This window comes from Scardinius erythrophthalmus (assembly GCF_964197995.2).
Source record: "Scardinius erythrophthalmus genome assembly, chromosome: 4".
NCBI lineage: Eukaryota > Metazoa > Chordata > Actinopteri > Cypriniformes > Leuciscidae > Scardinius > Scardinius erythrophthalmus.
Genome location: NC_138224.1, coordinates 41,013,381 through 41,037,474, shown reverse-complemented (window position 1 = coordinate 41,037,474; position 24,094 = coordinate 41,013,381). Strand labels below are relative to the sequence as shown.

At 38.3% G+C, this 24,094-nt stretch overlaps 1 protein-coding gene across 1 annotated transcript; it reads left to right on the top strand.

The window, feature by feature from the left end:
• Positions 1-222: 222 nt before the first annotated feature.
• LOC308689673 (tripartite motif-containing protein 16-like) lies at positions 223-23,694 on the top strand. Its single transcript, XM_081363508.1, has 6 exons — positions 223-865; positions 4,380-4,475; positions 4,562-4,795; positions 5,724-5,880; positions 6,031-6,078; positions 22,250-23,694. The coding sequence occupies exons 1-6, from the start codon at positions 299-301 to the stop codon at positions 22,786-22,788; spliced, it is 1,641 nt and encodes a 546-aa protein (XP_081219634.1). The 5' UTR covers positions 223-298; the 3' UTR covers positions 22,789-23,694.
• The last annotated feature ends 400 nt before the right edge of the window (positions 23,695-24,094 follow it).

Here is a 24,094-nt window from a genome sequence, read left to right as displayed (position 1 = left end):
GGGATCTACAGAGCTGCGAGGATCTTCCAATCCACCTTCCAAAAAGATGTGATAATTACGATGTAGTTTTACTGCAGTTATTAATGGTGTTGTCCTGATTCTCTGTAACTTATATTCTTTGAGTGTCTGTCTGAGACTGACATCTAGTGGACGTTTTATGATCTGTGACTTTAAAGACTTCCAGACATTTGCACACGTCACTCAAACAAAGATCCAGGAAACACACGAGTTCAGGGAAAGTGAAACTGAAGTGTAGTTGAGCTGTTGTGTGTTTGTTTCTCTGTATTCATGCAGTAAAATGGCAGAAGCCAGAATTACTCAGGATGAATTCATGTGTTCAGTGTGTCTGGATCTCCTGAAGGATCCAGTGGCCATTCCCTGTGGACACAGTTACTGTAAGATCTGTATTACAGACTGCTGGGATCAGCAGAATAAGAAGAGAGTCTACAGCTGTCCTCAGTGCAGACAGACCTTCAGGCCAAGACCTGCTTTAGCTAAAAACACCATTCTGGCTGAAATGGTGGAGAAACTGAAGAAGACTAAACTTGCTGATGACTGTTACGCTGGAGATGTGCAGTGTGACGTCTGTAATGGAAGAAAACACAAAGCCGTCAAGTCCTGTCTGGTGTGTCTGAACTCTTACTGTCAGAATCACCTTGAACAACATGAGAGTTTGTTTAAAGGAAAGAGACACAATCTGACTGATGCCACTGGACGACTGCAGGAGATGATCTGCCAGAAACACGACAAGCTCCTCGAGGTTTTCTGCCGCACTGATCAGAAGTGTATATGTGTGCTGTGTGCGATGGATGAACATACAAACCACGACACTGTATCAGCTGCAGCTCAGAGGACAGAGAAACAGGTATGAACTTAAAGAGACGCATTATGCTCATTTACAGGTTCATAATGTTGTTTATGGGATCTACTAGAATACGTTTTCATAATTTAATGTCTACTTTTTAGTTTCAGTTTCTTTAAAACTCGCCTACTGAAAATCACAGTCTGCTCTGATTGGTCAGCCGGTCCCAGTCTGTTGTGATTGGTCTACTGCTTAGATTGCTTCAGAAATGTAACACAGCTTACCGTAAACGACGAGAATCAGCTGCGGAGACGCTGCAAACAGCTTCAGTTTTTCGGTAACACTTTATAATAATGGCACAATATTAATCATTAGTTAATCATTAGTAAACAGTTAATTCATCATTTATAAAGCATTAATAGACATTAATAAACAGTTTATAAATACGGCTATAAATGCTTTATTCTTGATTTATAAGCATATCTATAATGTGTTTAATAATTGTATTTTCAGAATTTATTAATGATCAATTTATCATTTTTAAATGAATTATTGCATTATTTACAAACCAGTTATTAAGGTGTTGTCATTGATCACTTGAAGCAAAGGTTGAAAATTCAGGTAGTTATAAAGCATTTAGTAGTGGTCAGTTAACTATTTTTGTGAGCTCATCTAAAGTGAGGACTATTTATGCCTTGTAAAGCATTTATAAGATTTATAAGATTTAAAGGCTCATTTATCTTCTAAAAAGGAAACAAACACAACACAGTGATACAGAACATACTAATATTTAACAGCCTTTAAATCTCCTTTGTAAACGCTTTACAAGGCATAACTAGTCTTCACATTAGATGAGCACACAAAAATAGTTAACTGACCACTACTAAATGCTTTATAATTACCTGAATTAACCCTACATTACAGTAGAAATACATGTTAATAAAGCATTTATTAACACACTAAGTAACTATTACTATATGTCTGAATAATAAGATGTATGAATATACATTTAAATAATTTATCAATCATTTACTTACACTTTCTAAGTGATCTTATGAACCACTGACAACTCCTAAATAACTGGTTTGTAAATAATGCAATACTTCATTTAGAAATGATAAATAGATCAAAAATAAAGTATGAAAATACAATTATTAAACACATTATAGATATGCTTTTAAATCAAGAATTCAGCATTTATAACTGTATTTATAAACTGCTTATTAAGTAAGGGATAATGTAGAGCAAGGCGGTTGTTATAGCGAATACAACCCCGACAGGCTGATCAGGACTCCGACGTGAAACGGAGGATCAGGACTCCGACGCGAAGCGGAGGGGTATTGAATCAGCCTGAAGGGGTTGTATTCGCTATAACAACCGCCTCGCTCTACATTATCCCACTTATTACATGGCTACCTACCAAATAAATAAATAATTTGACACAAAAAATTGATTTAAAAAGGAGTTTATTGATTTTAAAATGATTGTATTGCTTCCACTAAAGAAAATAGTCCGTTCCGTCTCTACGGTTAGAATCCTGCGTCCATAGCAACGCTCTGTTTTTCATGGCAACGGTGTGTTATACTTAGCTGCGGTCTGTTATCAAGAAATAACAGACCGCATTCTACATTGGAATTCAACCAAGCCGTGTAATAATGATTAATAGCGTGCAGTTATTATAAAGTGTTACCAGTTTTTCTGTATCAGTTCAAACCTGAGTCAGATAATGACAGCCAGGAAGAACAAGCTGATCAACCTGAACCACCTTCGCAAGCATGAATTATGCAGCACGTTTCACAGTGGTGATTTTTTATTACAACTGTTATTTCTCGAGTCTTAATAGTTAATGGTAAATGAACTTGGCTTGCAGTCCTCAACGGAGGCTTGGCTTGAGCTCAACCCCCCAGCGATGGAGAAGTGGAGTGATGCTGGAAAAATTGTTGCTGGGATGGTGCAATGACTACTGCTTATATATGCTCATAATGATGATTGACAGGACTGAATGATTAAGCTCCTCCCGAACCTATGTTTGTAACTTCATTTATAACATCTGACCTGCATTGAACTGCACAGTTCAGAAAGCAATTGTCATAAAAATAGTGAGAACACAACTAAAGATTGTGGTTGTATACTGTTGAGGAATAGTGTTAAATGTACATTTTAACCATCAAGTTAGTCTGTATTAGGAAGGCCATAAAAGGGGTTTAGATTTGGGGTGGTAAAAACAGTGTCTCTTGGACATGACGAAAACACACTACTAACTAACTCAACCATCCCCTTTATTTAGCATATGCCTTAGGAAGGAATTCATTAATTGAGGAATATTGTGATGTGTCCGTTCCCAGAAGAAAACTCAAGACTACAATGGAGGCGTTTCAGGGAGTTCAGAAACAGTGACACTTATATAGATAATAAATGGAGCTTTGCAGAGCTTTTTCATGCTCAAACAGCAACGTTACACACTTAAGACAGATGAACATGGGGAAAAAAAGCATAATAGGACCCCTTTAAACCAGTAGTTCACCCAAAAAATTAACAGTCATCATTTACTGGTATGACTTTCATTTTTCTAAGGAACACAAAATAAGGTATTTTAAGGAATGTTTCATCTGTCCGTATATTTAAAGTCAATAGGTTCCAAAAGTTTCAATCATCAAAAAGGACATTAAAGTGGCATAAAACAAATCCATACAACTCCAAGGGGGGAAATCTAAGGCTGCATCCGAAATCACATACTTTACTTCTATATAATAGGTGAAAATCAGTATTTGACAAAACTATGTCTTAATAAACAGTACTCATAAAAGAATAGGCAAAAAGTAACCGGTTGACCTCCTACTTCCAGTGAGATTCTGAAGTGTGGATACAGTGGACACTTTATGAGACCATGGGAGAAGATTTGTTAGTGGAAGTGACGTGACACAACTGACGCTGGTAGGTCACATGATAATGACAACATAGTGAATATAGTACATCTGGATTACATTCATACTATAAAGAGCATACTTTTTAGCAGTCACAAAGTAATTACTTATTTTAAAATAAGTACCTGCTCAGTTGACGTCGATAGCCTCATGGGCAAGTGCGCCGGCATGCAGCGGCGTTGCGCTTCGGGCGACCCGAGTTCGAGTCCAGGTTTGTGGACCTTTTCCAATACCGTCCCCTCTCTCTTTCCCTCCCACCCCACCTCACGATTAGAGAGTCGAACATACCTCACGTCTTCTGAAGCGACAAGAAAAAATCAAGTCGTGATGTGCATGAGCTAGTGAGGTTTGATGTTATTGACGTGTCATCATATTTAATTTGGGCTTTAGAAACAGCGACATTCTTCAGAATATCTTCTTTTGTGTTCTGCAAGAGAAGTTTGGAAAGACATTAGGATTAGTAAAAAATTAAATAATTTACATTTCTGAGTGAACTATTCCTATATAAAACTAGGCAATGATGAAATAATACTGGCACTTATGAATGAACCTATAATTGTATCAAGCAAGATCTTTAACACCTCAATCTCACCACTTCACTGATACTGGATTGATTTCTGGGATGTTTCTCCTGTTCCTGGTTTGTCCTTTAGCACCAGCTGAAGGAGATGCAGAGGTCGTTCCAGCAGAGGATCCAGCAGAGAGAGAAAGATCGTCAGCAGCTGAGAGAGGCTGTGGTGTCTCATAAGGTGAGTCTGGAGAAGAAGAGGAGTTTGAGACGTCTCAGTTTGGACTCACTGAAGCCACTGTGTGATTGTGATGTGTGTCCTAACAGCGCTCTGCACAGACAGCAGTGGAGGACAGTGAGAGGATCTTCACTGAGATCATCCGCTCCATTGAGAGAAGCCGCTCTGAGGCGACACAGCGGATCAGAGATCAGGAAAACAATGCAGTGAGTCGAGCTGAAGGACAACTGGAGCGACTGGAGCAGGAGATCAATGATCTGAGGAGGAGAGACGCTGAGCTGGAGCAGCTTTCACACACACAGGATCACATCCATTTCCTGCAGGTAACAGAGATCTAGCAGAACAGGGTCATAGTGGACTTGCGCAAGAAACTCACAGAGAAACATTTCATGAGAGCAGAATGAGCCGTTGACTGAAGTGTTGATCTGTGTGTTCGGTTATTATATAATCATCAGTCAGACTCTCATCTGATCTTCTTCTTTTGAAAGAAATACACTTTCAAATACAGTTCATCTCTGTAAATCTCTTAGAAAAACTCTTTTTTTCTGAAAGATATATTCAGCTTCCAGACACCAAGCGTTAACACACATTAGAACTTTTTTACCTCTTTTTTTCCCTGAATTCTGACATCATGGTGAAATCAGTGGACTAGTGATGGTAGCAAGTTTAGTAATGTTCTCCAAAGTTGCATCAGATGATCTTCAAACTTGACACAATTGACAGTATTTTCATAATTGTTTGCCTTTAACACATGAAATTAATTTGACAGTGAAGTCCTCAAGCAGGAACTGAGGCTGTATAATTAGCAATGCTTCAGCATATTTAAAACCACAAAACCTGACCTTGGGATTGTGTCCTTAGAGTCCTTGTGAATTTCAGAGCCACTAACTGCTCAAAAGTTAGAAATAATGTTCAATCTACTCATTGCTTTTGAACTGCTTTTCCTGATCAAATCTACTCATCTCTGCCATGTGACTCCATTGATGCACTTGATCTGTTATATTTATGTTATTGCCAGATGTTTGATCATTCAAGAGTTTTCCTAAAACGTTCACATATAGTGTAAGTGTCAAAAGCAAGAACTTATAGCTGTAACATGATATAATGAATATGAGAAGAATGAAGCTGATGCTGTGAAAGTGCTGGATTGAGGAGAGTTACTTTAGATCAACAAGAGCTGCACAAATCTGACAGTAGTGCAGGTTATTGAAGTGTGGAGGTGATGAGATATTTTATTTCTGTTTTCTGTAGAGTTTCCAGTCTCTCTCAGATCCTTGTGAATCTACAGACATAAATGAAAATCCATTAAGTTCTCTCTCCTCTTTTGATGGCGTGAGAGAATCTGTCCGTCAGCTGAGAGACAAACTGGAGGATTTCTGCAAAGAGGAGCTGAAGATCTCTGACAGAGGTAAAGTCCTGGAGATTCTGCTCTCAGAAATGTTCCTCCATCATCTCATGTCATGTAGAAGATCATATTAGAAATGTCTTAGGAACGGATACAGGGATAATTTTCTCTTGACATGATAATCACACTATTCATGTCTGTTGATTTCCACAGTCACATTCACCAACATTGTTCCCAGAACCAGGCACGACTTTCTACAATGTAAGTCAAAGCCTACAAATGTCACTAAGAAAACAAGCAGAAAACCTCTGAGCATCAGCACGTCCAGTGTCATTGATTATAATGGGTACTTTGTGCTTTTACTGTCAGTGATTTGGCGTCCAGTGTAGACAGTGTGCGACCTGCCAGTTTGCTGATTGGCTGCAATGTGTGATAAGCTACATCATTAAGATTTCAGTGCCAAATTTATAAAATGTTTATTTAACACTCATTAATTTAATTTCTATTCACATGGCTTTTTTTATCCTTGTGAAACTAATGATAATGATGTTTGAACTATCCAGTCAAATCTGTTATGTGGAATTCAATGAAATGCTTTTTACATTATATATAGTTAATAATAATAATAATTAAAGCTGCAAGCAGCATTTATCGGGGTTCAAGCAATTAAGGCCTTTAAAGCCTTAAAGCACAAAAGCATAAAAAGTTATTAAGTTTTATTTAGCAAGCATGTAACCACTGACATCATAGATGGAAAAGATCATGTTCTAGCATGATTTACCATGATATACCACATTCTAAAATGATTTACCATGGTTCATCATGATTTATCATGGTTTACCATGATTTACCCTGTTCTAGCATAGTTTACCATGATTTACCATGTTCTAGCATGATATACCACGTTCTAGAATGATTTACTAGGATTCTTACATGATTTACCTTGATACACCACATTCTACTATTATTTACTATGACTTACCATGTTTCTAGCGTGATTTACCATGATTTACCACATTACTAGCAATTATGTGAAGTGTCAGTGCAAATGAAGTGATAAACACTGACGAAATATGATTGTGTTATAATAGTTATTGTTATACAAGTGATTTTTTTTAGTGTCTACTCCAAATATGAATGAATCCAAAAGCACATGTGAAAAGACTTCATTAATAAGTAGAATGGCCAGCAGAAGCCAGTAGAAGACCACTTATTGGCTCACTTTCACTTTAAACTTCATGATTTGCACCAGTTTTCTGCACTAAATCAAACCAGTCTTTCCATGTTAACTCAATAATGCATGCTTACACACACACACACACACACACACACTAGTGTTGTCACGATACCAAAATTATTGTTTCGATACCGATACCAAGTCAAGTATTGCGATTTCGATACTTTTTCGATACTTTTCCTGAAAAGGGAGAAACACTCTCAAATATCATTGCTGTGCTTTATTTTAAAACCGGGACAACATTTAATCATATAACACACTAATAAATGAACATATGAACAGCAGATATATTAAACATTTGAACAAAATATGAAATATCAAAATATAAAAAATAAATTAGAGCAATGACATTCAAGGTAAAAAAATATACATTAAGCAGCATTATCTCATTTATCATAAGAAACACAAGAGCTTTATCTTGATTCTGAACTTTGAATAAAAATATGAACAGCGATTATGTTAAACAATGTTTAATACTGGTATGATAAGCCTTATTGGTGATATATTTGACGTGGGGAGAGAGTTGTGGAAGGCCTATACTTCATGTTAAACATAAATATATATAGCAGCAAAGACAACGTCGGCAGTGTTGATTGCAAAATAGGCTACAGAATAATTCGTTCAGTATAGAGAAGTGCAATATTTGAAAATCGATCATATGTTTTAAATTACATTTTATATTGTATTTGTCAAATCTTTCAAACATCAAAATGTCATTGATTAATATGTATTCGTGTCAAAATGACATAGAAACATCTTTTCCTATTCTATTTTGCCTGGAAACGCTTCCAACACGTGTGCGTGTCGCGTGAAAAATAGATTTCTAGAATGCACGCGTTTTCCGCGCGTCTCGAGCTGCACCCAGACGCGTGTGTCACGCAGGCAGTTAACATCATGGGAGCCGAAATAAAAACGGACACGACACGCAGCCAGTGTGTGTCAGGCCTTTACAAATCTGGAACGCGGTCATTCTTAGAAGCGATAGCCTACTAATAAATTAAGGAATCGTGACGTATTTCATTTCCGGTTTTCTTTTGAAGTATCGGTGCACCGTGCAACAGAGCAAGGTAGGCAACTTACTTCCATATGTCACTCCTCCTCGCGTCATCTTTTTCTACGAGTCGTGGACCACTTGTGCTCATAGACAGTATATAAACGATTATGCTCGCACATGCAGCCATCTCTGTAGTGTTTTGTCACATGACACTGACAGCAGCAGGTTCTTTGCTGCGTGCGTCAGGAAAAAAACACAGACGTCCATAGGGAGGCTTTTTTTTTTTTTTAAGTATCGATACTGATAAATGTAGGTATCGTGACGTTTTTAATTTCCGAGTATCGCGATACTTTTGAAGTATCGATACATCGTGCAACACTAACACACACACACACACACACACACACACACACACACACACACACACACACACAAATATGTTTTTTGGATATGTTATTGAGAAAATATATTTAATTGTATAAAAATAGGCATTTCTTTGTGATCTAATAATATAAAACTATGTTACCAGTATAGGGCTGTAAAGATTCCTCGATTATAGTCAAGTACTCGATTTAAAAAAATCCTTGATTGCAATTTACCCCTCGAGTAATTGGCAAAATACTGAAAGTGGTGCATTCCACAGACGAGAATCCAACAACCGCAGAATTACAGTTTTCTAGGACAACGCGATATTTAGGGCTCCAGACTAACTTTTTTTACTAGGAGCGCTGTAGCCCCTGACTGAACATTTTAGGAGCACAAGCAGAAAATTTAGGGGCACACCTTAAATCAACTTGCAATGCAATTATTCAAATTTCCCCCAAAATAACTACTGACAAATTATTTATTTATTATTTAATAATAAATAGACTTAATGTACAGATATTACAATGTGCAGTTTTATTTTAAGTTCACAGGCACCAGACTAACATCTGAGGGCAGCGGCACCGCAGACACTGTTTTACAAAAAAATATCTGGTAGCACTGGGGCTGACAATAAAGCACTAAGCTTAGTTTAGGGTGTAGATGGAATTAACTTTAATTATTATCATTCATAATGTCTTAATATTAATTAAAAAGCAAACTGAGTGAAATAAATTATATTAGGGAGTGAAAATAGCCAATAAGCATCCTACTGTTTACAATGGTAATTTATTTATTTTATTATTTTTAAATAAGTGTATAAATAAGAGTTTAAATAAGACCATTTTTGAAGGATGAACAAAAAAAATGTGTTGGTCATCACATTAAAAATAACATTTATATATGATAGTTTTGAAGTGCTGGAAAAAGATGAGTAGCCCAACAGTTAGTACTTGTAAGTGTTTGACTATTTCTGTCACATTATGGTTACAGTTACTACATTAAATCCATGGTGAATGTCGCTGATTTGTGGTCTGAAAGCCCAGTGTTTCTCCTGGTTTCCACATCAGCGCTGTTTGATCTGATATCTATGGTTTATAACAGAGAACCCTGCGCCGAATCGGAATGTTTCTCACTGGATCTCGCAGCGATTATGTTATTAATTCTGAGGCGAATTCAATGGATTTCATCACTGGAACTCCAGAGTCTGGATCTCCGAGTAACAGTATCGCGTGATCGAGATCGGCCCGCGACTGGCAAGTTCGGGCTGCTGCGCTCATAGGCTGCGCCATTGATATCATATATAAACGCGTTTATATATTATATCTATGGGCTGCGCTGTCTATTATTGATTCGAACTAATAAAAGGTCTGTGAAGCATAAAGGAGTAAGTTAGCGCATTTTCGTTCCGCTTTCATTTTGTTTGGATTCGCTGCTCGGCAACGTTGTGGTCGCGCGACCGCGACCTAAATAAATATTTGGTCGCACCGGCAGGAAAAATGGTCGCAAAATGCGACCAATTGGTCGCAGTCTGGAGCCCACCATTTACAGTCATAATATAGCATAGTGCCATTGTGAAATCACAAAGGCTGTGATTCAGTTAAATAAATATATCCTCTGTTTTTTGTTTATTTGTTTTTTTCACAGAGAAGACGCTTCAATCACATGAGTGCAGATTAGCCTACATGTTAAAATTACCTCAGCTCCGTCCACAGTAAACGCTGCTCCAAGCAAACTCAGTCTCTGCAGTGCTGTTTGTTTAGGTTTCCAATAACGTGCAAATATGGGAACGCAAGTCGGACGCAGTTTGTGTTTCATAGTTGCACTGTTATTATTTGTGGAGCACATCTGGGTTTCTCAAACTGCTGTTCATCGCAATTTCAAAATAAAAGTTTAAACATTACGATTTCAAAATATAAGTTTAAACTCTTGCTCTGAGTTTGCATGTTTTGATGTGCACATGTTCTCGTTCAAGAAATTACAGTGACTGTAACATTTCTATCGTACAGAAGTGGCCAAATATTAAAGGTTAAGTTGACATTTGAATTAATTGTTTGGACAATATTAAACAAGGATTTGATAATGCCAGGCTTAGTGTAACAACAACCGGGCCGCTGGCGCCCTCTGCAGGCATTTGTTATTTATGTACATAAGTTATGTTTATATTAGTTTATTTAATTTATTTTACAAGGGTATATTTTAACAGTGTTCTTCAATAAAACCAATATAATTACTTACTTTGATACTTTACTTGAACCAATTATTGTTGCTTGTTATTATATATTTGTATTTTAAGTCATTTTAAAGGCTGTTGTTAACTTGAATCTATTTTTTACCACAATTTTTTTTATCCGATTACTTGAATAGAATACTCGATTACTAAAATAATCGATAGCTACAGCCCTATCATAATAAAAAAGATTGCTTTTTAAAGCATTTGTTTGTTTCCCAATACTGAAAGCTAATGAAAAGGTAATGTGCAAACCTGCTGCTCCCTCAAGTGGACAAAAGTGGTATTATAGCTTGCATTTTACAATTGAAGTGTTTGAATGAATGAGTGAATAAATCAATATTATCTGCCTGCGCAGACCCTACTCGAATAAATGGGAATTTGGTTTTTCAGTTATATCTCGGTAACCAGAACGCGAAAAACTCTGAATCTCAGAGCATAGATAGTGCTCGAGGAGCCCTCGACGGAGGCCCACGGAGGCCCGCGACGACACGTTTCGATCAAGAGCCTGGAGAGGACCTTACCATCAAAATTTGAACGTGCAACAACTTTCCGTTTTTGAGTTATTAGTGAATTTGTATTCGGGGGCGTGGCTTAAATGCCCGTTTTACTTTCGTTTTACTTTCGTTTCATTTACTTTCGTCCATTTCAATATCTCAGTGTGACACAATTGTCAAGTAATACTCCAATAGATGAGTTTTGACAAAATATGATTGAAAATGTTAAAATAATGATTTTATAAAGTCTAAATATGAATTATATGACAATATTAGGGAGCAGTATGATGAAATGGCAGCAGGGGGCAGTAAAATACCACTTATTGGCTTAATGATATGTTATATCATTTTTACCTTTTTAACTGTTATAGAGGCAAATTTTGTCTGATCTGTCTGAAATTTTTCATGCTTATTAAGAGTCATGAACATTATTATATGAAAATGATATGATCATAGATAGGAATAGGAATTTTTCATAGGAAAAGACCATTCACAGCCAATACAGGCAATTTACCATAGGAAATATATGGTTTTAAAGCGTTTTAACAGTTATAGCGCTACCTTTGGTCCGATCTCCATACAAATTTCCAGGCTCCTTTAGCATGTTATGACAAATATGTGCATCAATTTTTGTGAAGTTCTGTGTTTTCGTTTAGGATTTATAGGCTTTTGAGTGCATTTTGCCACGCCCATTTTCTTTATAACCCAATATACCCATGCGAAAAATGCAAAAGTTCAACTTTTTTTTGATAATTATTTATCTAGAGAGTCCATAGAATTGTCTTAGACTCGTTTGGTTCCGATCGGGCGAAAAACCTAGGACTAGTTCGCAAAAGTAGGTTTTTAACATAATTATGAATATTTAATGAACGGTTTGATTGACAGCAATGGTTCTTGAGGCAAAGTTGTTCTCCATGAGAAGGTCTATCAAATGATATGCATATTGTGTGGATATTTGTAACACCACGTGATTACGGAGCTGTAAAACTCGTTAGCGCCAACTAGTGGCCGATTTCTTTCAAAATTCTTACAGACCTCTAGGACCATGAGTCGAACATGCCTACCGAGTTTTGTTCCGATCAGCCTCCGTTAACCTTGTCTAATAGGTGCTCAAATTTCATTGGCCGATGGCGGCCATGTTTTTTGAGATATGCCAATGTCCTCAAAGACATACATGGCACCTTGGACCAAGACACTGCATACCAATTTTCAAGTCAATCGGACTAACGGTCAGGTCGTCATAGCCCTTTTCATGTTTTTTTCATGTTATAGCGCCACCTAGTGTTCAATCGTCGCGATTTTTTTACTGTGACCCAAGATTGAACTCCTACACATGTGGACCGAGTTCGGTGAAGATACCTCATTTACATCTTGAGTTATAGCCCTTTTAGTAAAATAGGCTCCTCCCACAACAATATTTTTGCACCCCCTAGCGACCGTGAATCGAAATTTCAACTTTTTTTCGATAATTATTGATATTCAGACTCCAGCGAACATTTCTGCACTGGTTTGGTTCCGATCGGACGAAAAACCTAGGACTAGTTCGCAAAAGTAGGTTTTTGACAAAATTCAAAATGGCGGAAAAATTTGCATACCGGAAATGAAATCGGAGATATACGTTTTGTTCTTCAGGGTTCCAGCTTTCCAATGATATAAGACACTTGAGTCTACGACATATGGTCTAGGAGTTATGAGCAGTTTCGCGCTTTTGGTCGCTATAGCGCCACCTATGGGCCAATCGAGGTCATAATTTGATACCCTCTCCTCGATTTTTGTACTACCATTTGGCAAAGTTTCAAGGTTCCAGGTCTTACGGTTTGGGCTGCACAATGCGTTTTACGGCAGAAGAAAAATAATAAAAATCAGCACAATTACAATAGGGTTTCAGCACTTCGTGCTTGAACCCCTAATAATGATAATAATAATAATAATATACACCAAAATATATATGTAGGAAAGGTATGTTGTTATGGGAAGAAGGAGGCGGTAACCGGCAAACATTTAACAAACTTTAATAATCCTAAAAATAAACCAACAACAAAACGAAAGTAAAGGCGGTAGCCCCTCACGGCGACATATAAACAAAAGATAACATAAAAGTCCAGGCCTGGTCCTGTCTCGTCCTTCACTGTCATCGCTCCTCCTTTTATCCTTCCTTCCGAAGCTCCTCGGTGAGCTACGATACGCTCATCACACCACTCTCACGGCCCTCGGCCTCGTCCTGCTCGCCACAATATATTATAAATAAAAATATATAATACACACCACCAATCAAAATTTGGGGTCAGTAAGGTTGTTACATTCCTTAGGTGTTATTTGATATTTGTCAAGGGGTAAACGAGAGTATAACATTAAAAGAAGCGTCTGTGGACTTCCTGTTAGTGACCAATGGCGTAAAGACGTGGCTCCGGGAGCTCCTGCAGAAACTTTTTATAAAGTCTATCAGGGTGTTTTCTACCGACGTGGTGTGTACATATTTTGACATCTTAGAGCTTTTTTGATTGTATCAAGTGCCGCTATGCCTCCAAAAACCAGAAACACGGACAACCAGATGGCATCGAAAGCGCGGCCTAATGCAGGGGCTACGTCCCCGGCCCAGTGTGATCCTGTCGGACCGCCGACTCACGACGGAGATGGCGTTGGTACCGTCACAGCTTCGAGTTTGGCTTCTGCGGACTTTAAAGCCGAACTTCTTGTTGGTCTCCGAGAAGAGATGGTAGGCATTTTCAAGTCTGAGCTACAGATGGCTATGACTGAAAACTTATCCAAAATAAAGTCAGAATTGCAAGGTGTCAAAACTGAGCTGACGGCTAACCTTGCCGCTACAAAATCTGACGTGGGTGTAAGGACCATCCATTGGCCCAACGACGGAATCCAACGGCCTGGCGAAGGTTTAAAGCGTGTATGTCTTTTCAGCGATCCAGTGAAGTTCACTTAATTTATTGGAACTTCGTTTTAGTATTACTTTAGCTCTATGCGTAATCTGACTCCAATTTCAAATGATAACCAAATTTAGATCGTATTTCTGATTAGAAAATACTCATAATATTGATTATGAATTAATTTAGATCTTTGATTATTCTGATTATCCCATACTTTCAATTATTCGTTCATTACGGACCTAGTGTCGCTTTGAGACGTCACGTCGCGACTGCGCGCTCACGATCACAAACCAGCCAGTCCTGAAATAGTCAGAGGGTGTAGTACAAATATTTTACCCTATGCGGTCGCACACTACAGACCCATAGGTGTAATTTATATAATATTTGTAGCATACAACATGCTAAGTCAGGGAATAGTCAGAAATCAGAAGGTCTCCTAAGATGTGCCCCATGGTCCATTCAAAGTGCCTTCAGTTTGATCTATTCTGGACAAGGTTTTGCGGAAACACCAGACTACACATTAATCTACTGGAAATAATGATTTCAGAAGAATGCAGAATAAATCAAGGTTAACATTTATTTGTCAGGTAAAAATGTATCATGCCAATTACAGAAGTAAATTATTAAAAGCCAATTCAAAAATACATGACATCATTTACTCAAAGATGACTCTAAAAGTAAGTAATGTTTTCCTGACAGAGACACACAGTAATGTGTCAGGACCTTCCAACAGGAAAATACTGAAACATTACTGTGGGGGAAAGATCCTGGTAAAAGATTCCCAAAGTGTGTTCTATTCCCTCGCCTTAAATACCAGACCAGAACAGAAGGGGGTTATACAAATGTTGTTTAGAGTTGGTTGGTCCAATCCATGTACCCCAGGGGGGTAGCACCTGGTTTCTTGAGATATCGTAAAGAGATATCAGCCAGAGAGATACAAGATTATCCTAAGTTCTCAATCTTTCTCATTAAACCAATGACTGCAATGAAATTAAGACCATTTTACCAATCGCACTGTGCCCTTTAAAATGACACCAAACATGAAAAGGAAAAACAACATATTCACAAGATACATCATATGTGATATATAGACATTCTTAATGAACTTTCAGTGACTTGAGGAGGGAGAAGAGGAGGGAGAGGGGGGATGAGTTGAAGTCAAACAAAGGGACAAGGAGATACGTTTGGGCAGGACAAGGTTCTGTGCTCTGTCTTTGCTATCTGCTGTCAGGGGGCATTTTATGGCGTTATTGCAGGGTGCGTTTTGTTTTAGCAGGAAAATCAGTTCTTACATGGGTGAGCTAAGGGGGACGGTGATTGAGATGGAGGAATCACTGTCAACTTGCATAGACGACGTGGCGTATCTCAAGAGTAAAGTGGAGAGCCTGTCTAATAAAGTTCTGGCTCTTGAGAACAAATGTGAAGATCTAGAAGGTAGATCTCGCCGCAATAACATCCATATTATCGGGTTATCTGAGCAATGTGGCACGGTTACCGCAGCATCTACCTCCGCTCTGCTTAAGGAGGCGCTTAACTTGGAGAAAGCACCTCTTATTGACCGTGCTCATAGATCCTTAAATCCCAAGCCCAAACCCGGAGAACGGCCATGTCCCAATAGCGCGTTTACATTATTATGCAGACTGTGTCGACATCCTTCAACGTGCCAGGACCCAGCAGCGGATCAAGATTGGGGACTCTACAATCTCCATCTTTCCGGATCATACAGCCCGGACGGCGAAAGCACGCGCTGCCTTTAATGACGTCAGGAGACAACTCAGGGACATTCCAGGTGTACGGTATGGTCTGATATATCCTGCTCTCCTCCGGATCACAACGAGTGGATGGGTTACAAAGGATTTCACATCCCCTGGAGAGGCTGCTGTTTTTATCAAAACCCTTAAATAGTTAGAGCTGATTTTGAGTGCCAGCTGCCAAAACAATTACTTTGAACGTCCATGTAACATCTATGTACGGTAAATTTGACTCTGAGACATATGAAAATAAGTAAAAGTGGCACAAATATTGTATTATTTTGATATACAAATGTCTTTCTCAGGTGCACACAACTTCTAGTCGATTGAACACCCTGTTATTTAAGACACATATTTTATAATTGTTGTGCAGGAGTTCCTGTTGAGTTTGGAGAAGTATGAAGATGACTGTTAGGTCTAATACACGGAGTTTAGTTGTTCTGCAATGACTTAGTTGTTCTGCAAATGGTATCCTATCGTTTGGGGATGGGGTAATAGTTAGGTGCGGGGGGAGGGGGTCTGGGGTGTATCTACATTTTTTTTTTTTTTTTTTTGGGAGGTCGAATTGTGGTTGCAGTTTCAGTTGTGATATAAACTAAATATGACAAGTATTAAAGCTTTAAATGCGAAATTTCTTAGTTGGAATATCAAGGGTTTGGGGAGTGCTGTCAAACGCTCAAAGGTGTTTTCTCATTTAAAGCGTTTAAAGCCTGATATTGTTTTTCTGCAGGAGACCCACATGCGAATTAATGACCAGACACGGTTGAGATGTCCCTGGGTTTCGGAAGTATTCCATTCCAGTTTCAATTCTAAAGCCAGGGGGGTTGCCATTCTGATTAGTAAATCAGTCCCATTTACACAGACCAAAATCATTTCTGACAAGGACAGCAGGTATTTGATCATTTTAGGGACTATATACCAGGTTCCAGTTCTACTTGTCAACGTATATGCACCAAATTTTGATAATCCTAGTTATTTTAATAATCTGTTTAAGATATTACCATTTTTAAATTACGTATTTTTTATATTTGGCGGGGACATGAATTATGTTGTAAATTCTCAGCTAGACCGTTCCAAAGCCAACTTGAATCAGTCACAAATGGCTAGAACTCTAAGTAGTTTTATGTCCAACAATGGCTACATTGACCCCTGGAGGGTTCGTAATCCAACTGGCAGGCAATACTCCTTTTATTCACATGTACACCAGACATTTTCCCGTATTGACTATTTTTTTATTGATGCCAGACTGATGCCCAAGGTGACAGATACTTCTTACCATCCGATTATTATTTCAGATCATTCTACTTTAACCTTGGAAATTCAGTTCTCCTCTGAATCTCGTTACTCCACCCACTGGAGATTTAGCATATCTCTTTTGTCTGATGATAAATTTCATAAATTTATCATAAGTACAATTGAAGATTTTATATCTCTCAACCAATCTGAATCAGAACCCATTTCTAATACGCTCCTGTGGGAATCTTTAAAGGCCTACTTAAGGGGACAGATTATTTCATATTCCGCTCACTTGAAGAAATTAAGAACGTCAACCATTAAAAAATTATCAGCTGATCTGGAATCTGTGGATCAACAGCTTGCCTCATCCACGTCTCCTGATTTATTAAGGCGGCGTGTGGTATTAAAAACTGAATTAGACTTGATCACAACTAATGAAGCAGAGCGATTACTTCTACATTCTCGGGCCAAATACTACGAGTATGGAGACAAATCTGGAAGATTGCTAGCTCACCGATTGCGTCGACAAGCAGCCTCACGTTTAATACCCCGTGTCAGAGATGAGTCTGGGATGTTGGTAGAGGAACCTGACCTTATAAATTCAGTATTTTCATCCTTTTATAAATCTTTGTATAGTTCAGAATTTCCGTCGGACTTGAGTGATATGGATACGTTTTTGCAAGACCTAGATTTTCCGGATATGAACATAGATGCAATTGATCAGTTGGACTCTCCACTGACTATGCAAGAACTTACATTGGCTCTACAAAATATGCAAAATAATAAGTCTCCTGGGCCAGACGGGTTCCCGGTTGAATTTTTCAAGGCATTCCATAATCAACTCATTCCGCTATTACATGCTGTTTATGTAGAATCTCTGTCAAATGGCTCTCTCCCTTTCACTTTGAGACAGGCTTCTATTAGCATTCTTCTGAAAAAGGGCAAGGATCCCGAACTCTGTACTTCTTATCGACCTATCTCTTTGATGAATGTCGATACAAAAGTTCTTGCGAAAGCCTTGGCATGTCGTCTAGAGAAGGTGCTTCCAACAATTATATCTCAGGAGCAGACTGGCTTCACAAAAGGACGTCAGCTTTTTTATAATGTCCGTACCTTATTAAATGTTATCTATTCGAAGGGAACCGCTGCCATTCCAGAAGTTGTAATTTCCGTTGACGCAGAAAAGGCGTTTCACAACTTTTTAGGTATTTTCAAATTAGGAACTGTGTAAAATGTTTATTTCCTAATTTTCCGCAAATTCCTCCTGAGCAGATGTGGCAAGCGGGCGGTATTACAGGTAGAAAGAATCTCGACTACGCCACCTGGGGAATTTCGCCCCGGGAAATATGGACAACACTCAGATTATCATCATTAGGTCACTCAGGTTCACTTTCTCTAGTAAAGGTAGGCAGAGACATGGGTATCAAAAATACAAAAGATTTATTACAACTTAATTTATAGCAAAAAGACAAATCACATTAAAAGGCAACCATTTCATAAAATAACATCTGGAACTAAGAAGAATATACTGACACAAGGTCAACAAACGACATATACACAAAACATTAATACAGTTGACAAAAACCCAAAAAGACACAAATTGGCAGGGCTGAGGTACACCACGGGAGACGCAGTCACTACGTTTAATTTACCAAAGCACACTCACACACCATAGTGCACTCAGGTCACACCATCAAGCACTTCAACAGTGTCACACGGCAAACACTCGAAGAAACACCACCACCAGAAGAGACCCTCTACCCGTGGGACCCCAGCTCCTGAAAAGAAATAAGAAAATACACAAACTTCAAAATAATAATAATTATTACAACAAACCACAATTAGAATTTGTCCCAGTATAAGCAAATAAATGATGCTAGTAATTTAATAAACACTCACAATTAGTACACAAAGATCTAAACAAACTCGCATAGAGCCACGGACGGTTTTGTGCCCTGGTTACAGACCCTAATGAGTGTTAGGTCCACATGTAGCAAATGGTAATATTACACCCTCAATAAATAAAACCAAACCAGACAGCAGCGAGAGTAAATGCCACAGGTGTGACTGGAAAGCGGCAATCCTTCTCTTTGCAGAAATATATGATGTTCTTGTAATATGGCAGCAAGGAATCGACAAGATTACAATGGCTATTTATAGCATCAGTAGAGAAAAATGATCGCCCGGACGAGAGGGAAAATCCTGGTCCAAAGACAAAGAAAACACCAAAATGTTATGCCTCAACGCTAAATGTTAAACTCAACTCAGTTACATGCACAACAAACTTACCAAAAGAAGATGATCTAACCACCCATGGTGTTTATCCTTTCGTCGCACAGACGCTCTGAATTTGTGCACTCAGCTGGAGCACAGAGACACTGCACACAGCCCAAAACATCAGTCGATCCCAAACAAAAACAGACAATTCGCCCTCCACACCCAATTTGCACATACCTGATTGTAAAGCAAGCACACGAATACACCCACTAAGACGATGCCACGGACAAGGCAGAGAGAAAAGACAGGCTAAACACAACACAAATAGTCAGTGCCATACACAGAGAAGATAACCATTGCTATATGCTAACCCACCTACCTACAGCCACTGTCAACAACGAATCAGGAGGCGGAGTCGGACGTGACGCATGCCAGGCAACCAGCCAACCAGCTCTTAAATAGGGTGGATTATCTGCTGATAGGTGCTCACTAATGTCAATCATCTCATTTGGTTACACAGACATGGGACAGTCTTGAATTTTTCACAAAGATCTTTAATTTCCAAAGTCTATGGTACTATCCAGTCCTATGATGATCATTTAATCACTAGGACGAAGGAGGCTTGGGAGAAAGAGTTGGGTTTGGCCTTTGATGTTGACTGGTGGGACTCTGTTTTTAAACAGTATTCATAAAGCCTCAATCTGTGCCCGCTTGACCTTAATACAATTTAAAGTAGTGTTCAGATGTCACTATTCTAAAACCCGACTATCGCAAATTTTCCCTAATACAATTGATGTCTGTGACAGATGCTCTGGTTCGCCCTGTTATCTTGCACATATGTTTTTCTTTTGCCCAACCCTAGGAAATATTTGGCAAACTTATTTTGACACCATGTCTAAAGTGCTCCTCAAGACCATTGATATTTCTCCGCATGTAGCCATTTTTGGTACTCCTCAAGAATACCACTGTTTTTCATCAGCGCAGTTAGAGGTCCTGGCTTTCACTTCCTTGATAGTGAGACGCCATCTTCTTCTTAATTGGAAAGCAACAAATGCCCCATCCAGTACACTTTGGACGACTGATGTCATGTCTTTTCTAAGACTGGAAAAAATAAGATATTCTAAGAAAGGTAGTCTTGCCAAATTTTATAATAAGTGGCAACCATTTATGCAATTTTTCCAGGCTAACTAGGCCTAACATCTAAACCTTTTATTTTATTTTTTATTTTATATATTTATTTATTTATTTATTGTAATAAATGTATAATATATATATTTAGTATTATTATTTATTTGTTTATTTTCTATTTTAAAAAAAGACAATTTGAAAAAAAGTTGTATACAAATATGTTTGTTACTGTTATCCAAATGCCTTTTCTTTGTTTTTGTGTGCAAATCAATAAATATATGAAACAGAAAAGAAGCGTCTGTGTGTCTCAAAATGAGGGTTGGGCAATTAAAGAAAAGGATACTGGGAAAACTCAAACACTCAAAAAAATATATATTTTCCAAAGTGTACAGTGCCAAAGGTGAAAATAAATCAATATTTACAAAGGAACAAATAACGATACAGTTACAAGGTGGGAAGGAAATAAATAAATAAAGCAAAACGCAACTAAGTTTTACCACCTAAATTAACTATCAAAAGAAAATGTAGAAAAGAAAAATCTTCAACATAAAAACACCCTCACTAAACTATGCTGATTAATCAGATTAAGAAAACAAACGGGGGGTGGCACTCTCTCCTAAACCTACTGTGTTTAAAACAACAGGACGTCCTACGGGGTGCACAATGTATGTCATGTGACTTGCTTACCTGCTCCCTCCTTCCCAGCCTCACACGCAACGTGGCGACTTGAGAAGACAGAACAGTACAAATGCAAATATACACTTTACAACCACAATCCTAACAAAGAAGGTTTCAGTCAAATATCTAACACACAGTATACAAGGACTCTATTAACAATAGGTGCGTTTCCATTACAGATTTGCGCAAAAATGTAGCGTTTTTTTTTCTAAATGTCAACAAAAAAATATTGCGAAATGGTGGCGTTTTCATTTACCAATGTTATGCGACTAAAATGTCATTTTTTCCTCTCGCGATAAGTCATTCCAAAAATCATGGCGACGGATGTTAGTAGGTTTATGTATATCCCAGCCACTGCACTGGCCATTATTATTAATGGAAGGAGACGTGTGTTATTCAAGCATTCATGGTAAGGAAAGACCCTGACACTCGTGAGCGGCACATATGAGGTGTTTCTGGGTGTTTCTCCCTCATATCTGCTTCGAGGTCTTGATTGTGGCATTTCTTTGAGGTTTAGAATCCATTATTCCTGTAATTCTTTTGTCTTTTATGAAATTAATAAAGAACTCTGTCTCGTATTCTGTCCAAACATATCGCGTCAGGTGACTGTAAATGCGCAAAAACTGTTTCCATTGCAGTTTTGCTAAATATTTCATTTTCGAATTGCCTGAAAAACCACCTCATGCGAGCGTAAAAACATTTTTGCGATAAATGGGAGTTTTTGTGCAATTGATGTGTTTCCATTGGGCGTATTTTTAATGCAAATTTCAATTTGCGCAGTTTGGAGGGTAATGGAAACGCGGCTAGTGATAATCACAAAACAGAGCAACAAGCAGCAGCGATCGAGCAAACAGCAGAGTGAGCAAACAGCTGGCGACACAGAGGAGATGCGGGTGTTTAAACAGGGTGACATGAGGAGACTGGCAGAGTGAACTGGGGCATCATCTTCCCTGGTGAAAAATTATAGGCTGTGGCTCCAGTGAAACCTGAAACACACAAAACAGTCTAACCACACATACACATATACAACAAGCATTCCTCCGTATAGCGTACGTAACATAGGTTTTTGATGTTTATGAAATAAGTCTCTTCTGCTTACCAAGGCTGCATTTATTTGATCCAAAAAAATGTCTTGATGGATGATGATAATGATGATTTGCACAGGATATCAGACAGATGATTCATAATTCCTGATTCTGATGTGTTTTCTCTCCATCAGATTCTCATCAGTTCACTCTGGATCTGAACACAGTGAATAAACGACTCAGTCTGTCTGAGAGGAACAGAGTGATTACTAACACTTACCCAAAGCTTCAGTCGTATCCTGATCATCCAGGCAGATTTGATGATGTGCCTCAGGTGTTGTGTAGAGAGAGTGTGTGTGGATGCTGTTACTGGGAGATTGACTGGAGTGGTGCAGTGTATATATCAGTGTCATATAAGAGCATCAGGAGGAAGGGGGACGGTGATGAGTGTGTGTTTGGACGTAATGATCAGTCCTGGAGTTTGTTCTGCACTCCCTCCAGTTACTCATTCAGACACAACAAGTTAAAGACTAAACTCTCTGTAAAGCCCATCAGCAGGAAAATAGGAGTGTATGTGGATCACAGTGCAGGAACTCTGTCCTTCTACAGCGTCTCTGGCACACTGAGCCTCATACACACAGTCCAGACCACATTCACACACACACTCTATCCTGGGTTTTGGGTTAATCCTGGGTTTTGGGATGATTTTGAATCATCAGTGAAACTGTGTTGATAGGGTTGCCACCTTCAGGGCAAAATAAGGGACACCCATCTTTTCGGCAAACTGTGCAGTTCGCTTTAAGCCCTATTCACACTGGATTGGTATTATCTGGGGATTAGGAGTGATTCCCCCCCACCCCGTATCTCCCGGATATGATGTAAATAGGCTATTGCTTGGAAATGTCTTGTTATTATAGGTCTAGCTGTATTAAATATCATAAACAGAAGAATGTTGCCACATGTTGCTATACATGCCATCCATCTCCATCTAATCATTCTTTTTGTTTTCGCTTTTCTGATGGTTTTCAGCTTTCTCTTTCTGCAAATTGTATAGTTGTATGGTGTATAGCAATATGACCCAGCACCCAAAATACTATCAAAACACTCCAACACAGCCTCCATTCTTCACGAAAGATGGATAAAAAGGCGCACAGGAAACAAAAACCTTGAAAAAATATTATATACGACCCCTGCCAAATCACAGAGATGCCAATTCGCACGGGACTAATATTATCACAGAACCTCAGTTTTCTTCTTCTTTCAGTGAAATGATGTCAGAATAAATGTGTGTAATGAATCCTCATAAAGACAGGAAGATAAAGACAGTGTGTGTTTGTGAGTCACGATGAGTGACGGTGTGTATCTGTGCTTTTCCCAAGCTCTATTTGTGTTGATGGAAATCAGTCATTCAGTTCTTATTCTAGTGTAACATAAATAATTTATATTATTACTATCAAAATGATCTTTCAATAAAATGTATCATTTTTTGTAATGATTGTTAATTGTAAAATTATTAATAAATGTAAAATATATAAACCCAGATCATCTGATCATACTGTAAACACTTGATCAGTGAAAGTATGAGCATAATTATTCTCATCTAATCCAGTTTACTGTAAATAAACCTCCACCTGAACAGAACTGCACTGCTCTGACAACTCTGAAAAAAGATAAAACAATAAGGATCGAGTCAAATCATAATCAGTTAAATCCAGATAACACACAAATATATGAGGTATGAAAGAATAATAATAATTTGTTACATTAAAACGCTTTTCTGGGTACTCAAAGCGCTTTACATAGAAGGGTGGGGGTGATTAGGGGGATGATTCATCCAAATTAGGATGATTTATGGGGATGATTAGGAGGCCATGATGGATAGAGGCCAATGGGCAAATTTGGCCAGGATGTCGGGGTTACAATCCTACTCTTTTTTTTTTTTTTCAAAGGACATCCTGGTATTTTTTAATGACCACAGAGAGTCAGGGCCTCGGTTTAACGCTTCATCCGAAGGATGCTGTTCTTTGACAGTATAGTGT

Excerpts from the sequence above, each read along its gene's own strand:
- LOC308689673 (XM_081363508.1), top strand. The coding sequence starts at position 299 with ATGGCAGAAGCCAGAATTACTCAGGATGAATTCATGTGTTCAGTGTGT. Across the intron at positions 4,796-5,723 it reads ATCACATCCATTTCCTGCAG|AGTTTCCAGTCTCTCTCAGA; the intron begins GTAACAGAGATC and ends TGTTTTCTGTAG. Across the intron at positions 5,881-6,030 it reads GCTGAAGATCTCTGACAGAG|TCACATTCACCAACATTGTT; the intron begins GTAAAGTCCTGG and ends TGATTTCCACAG.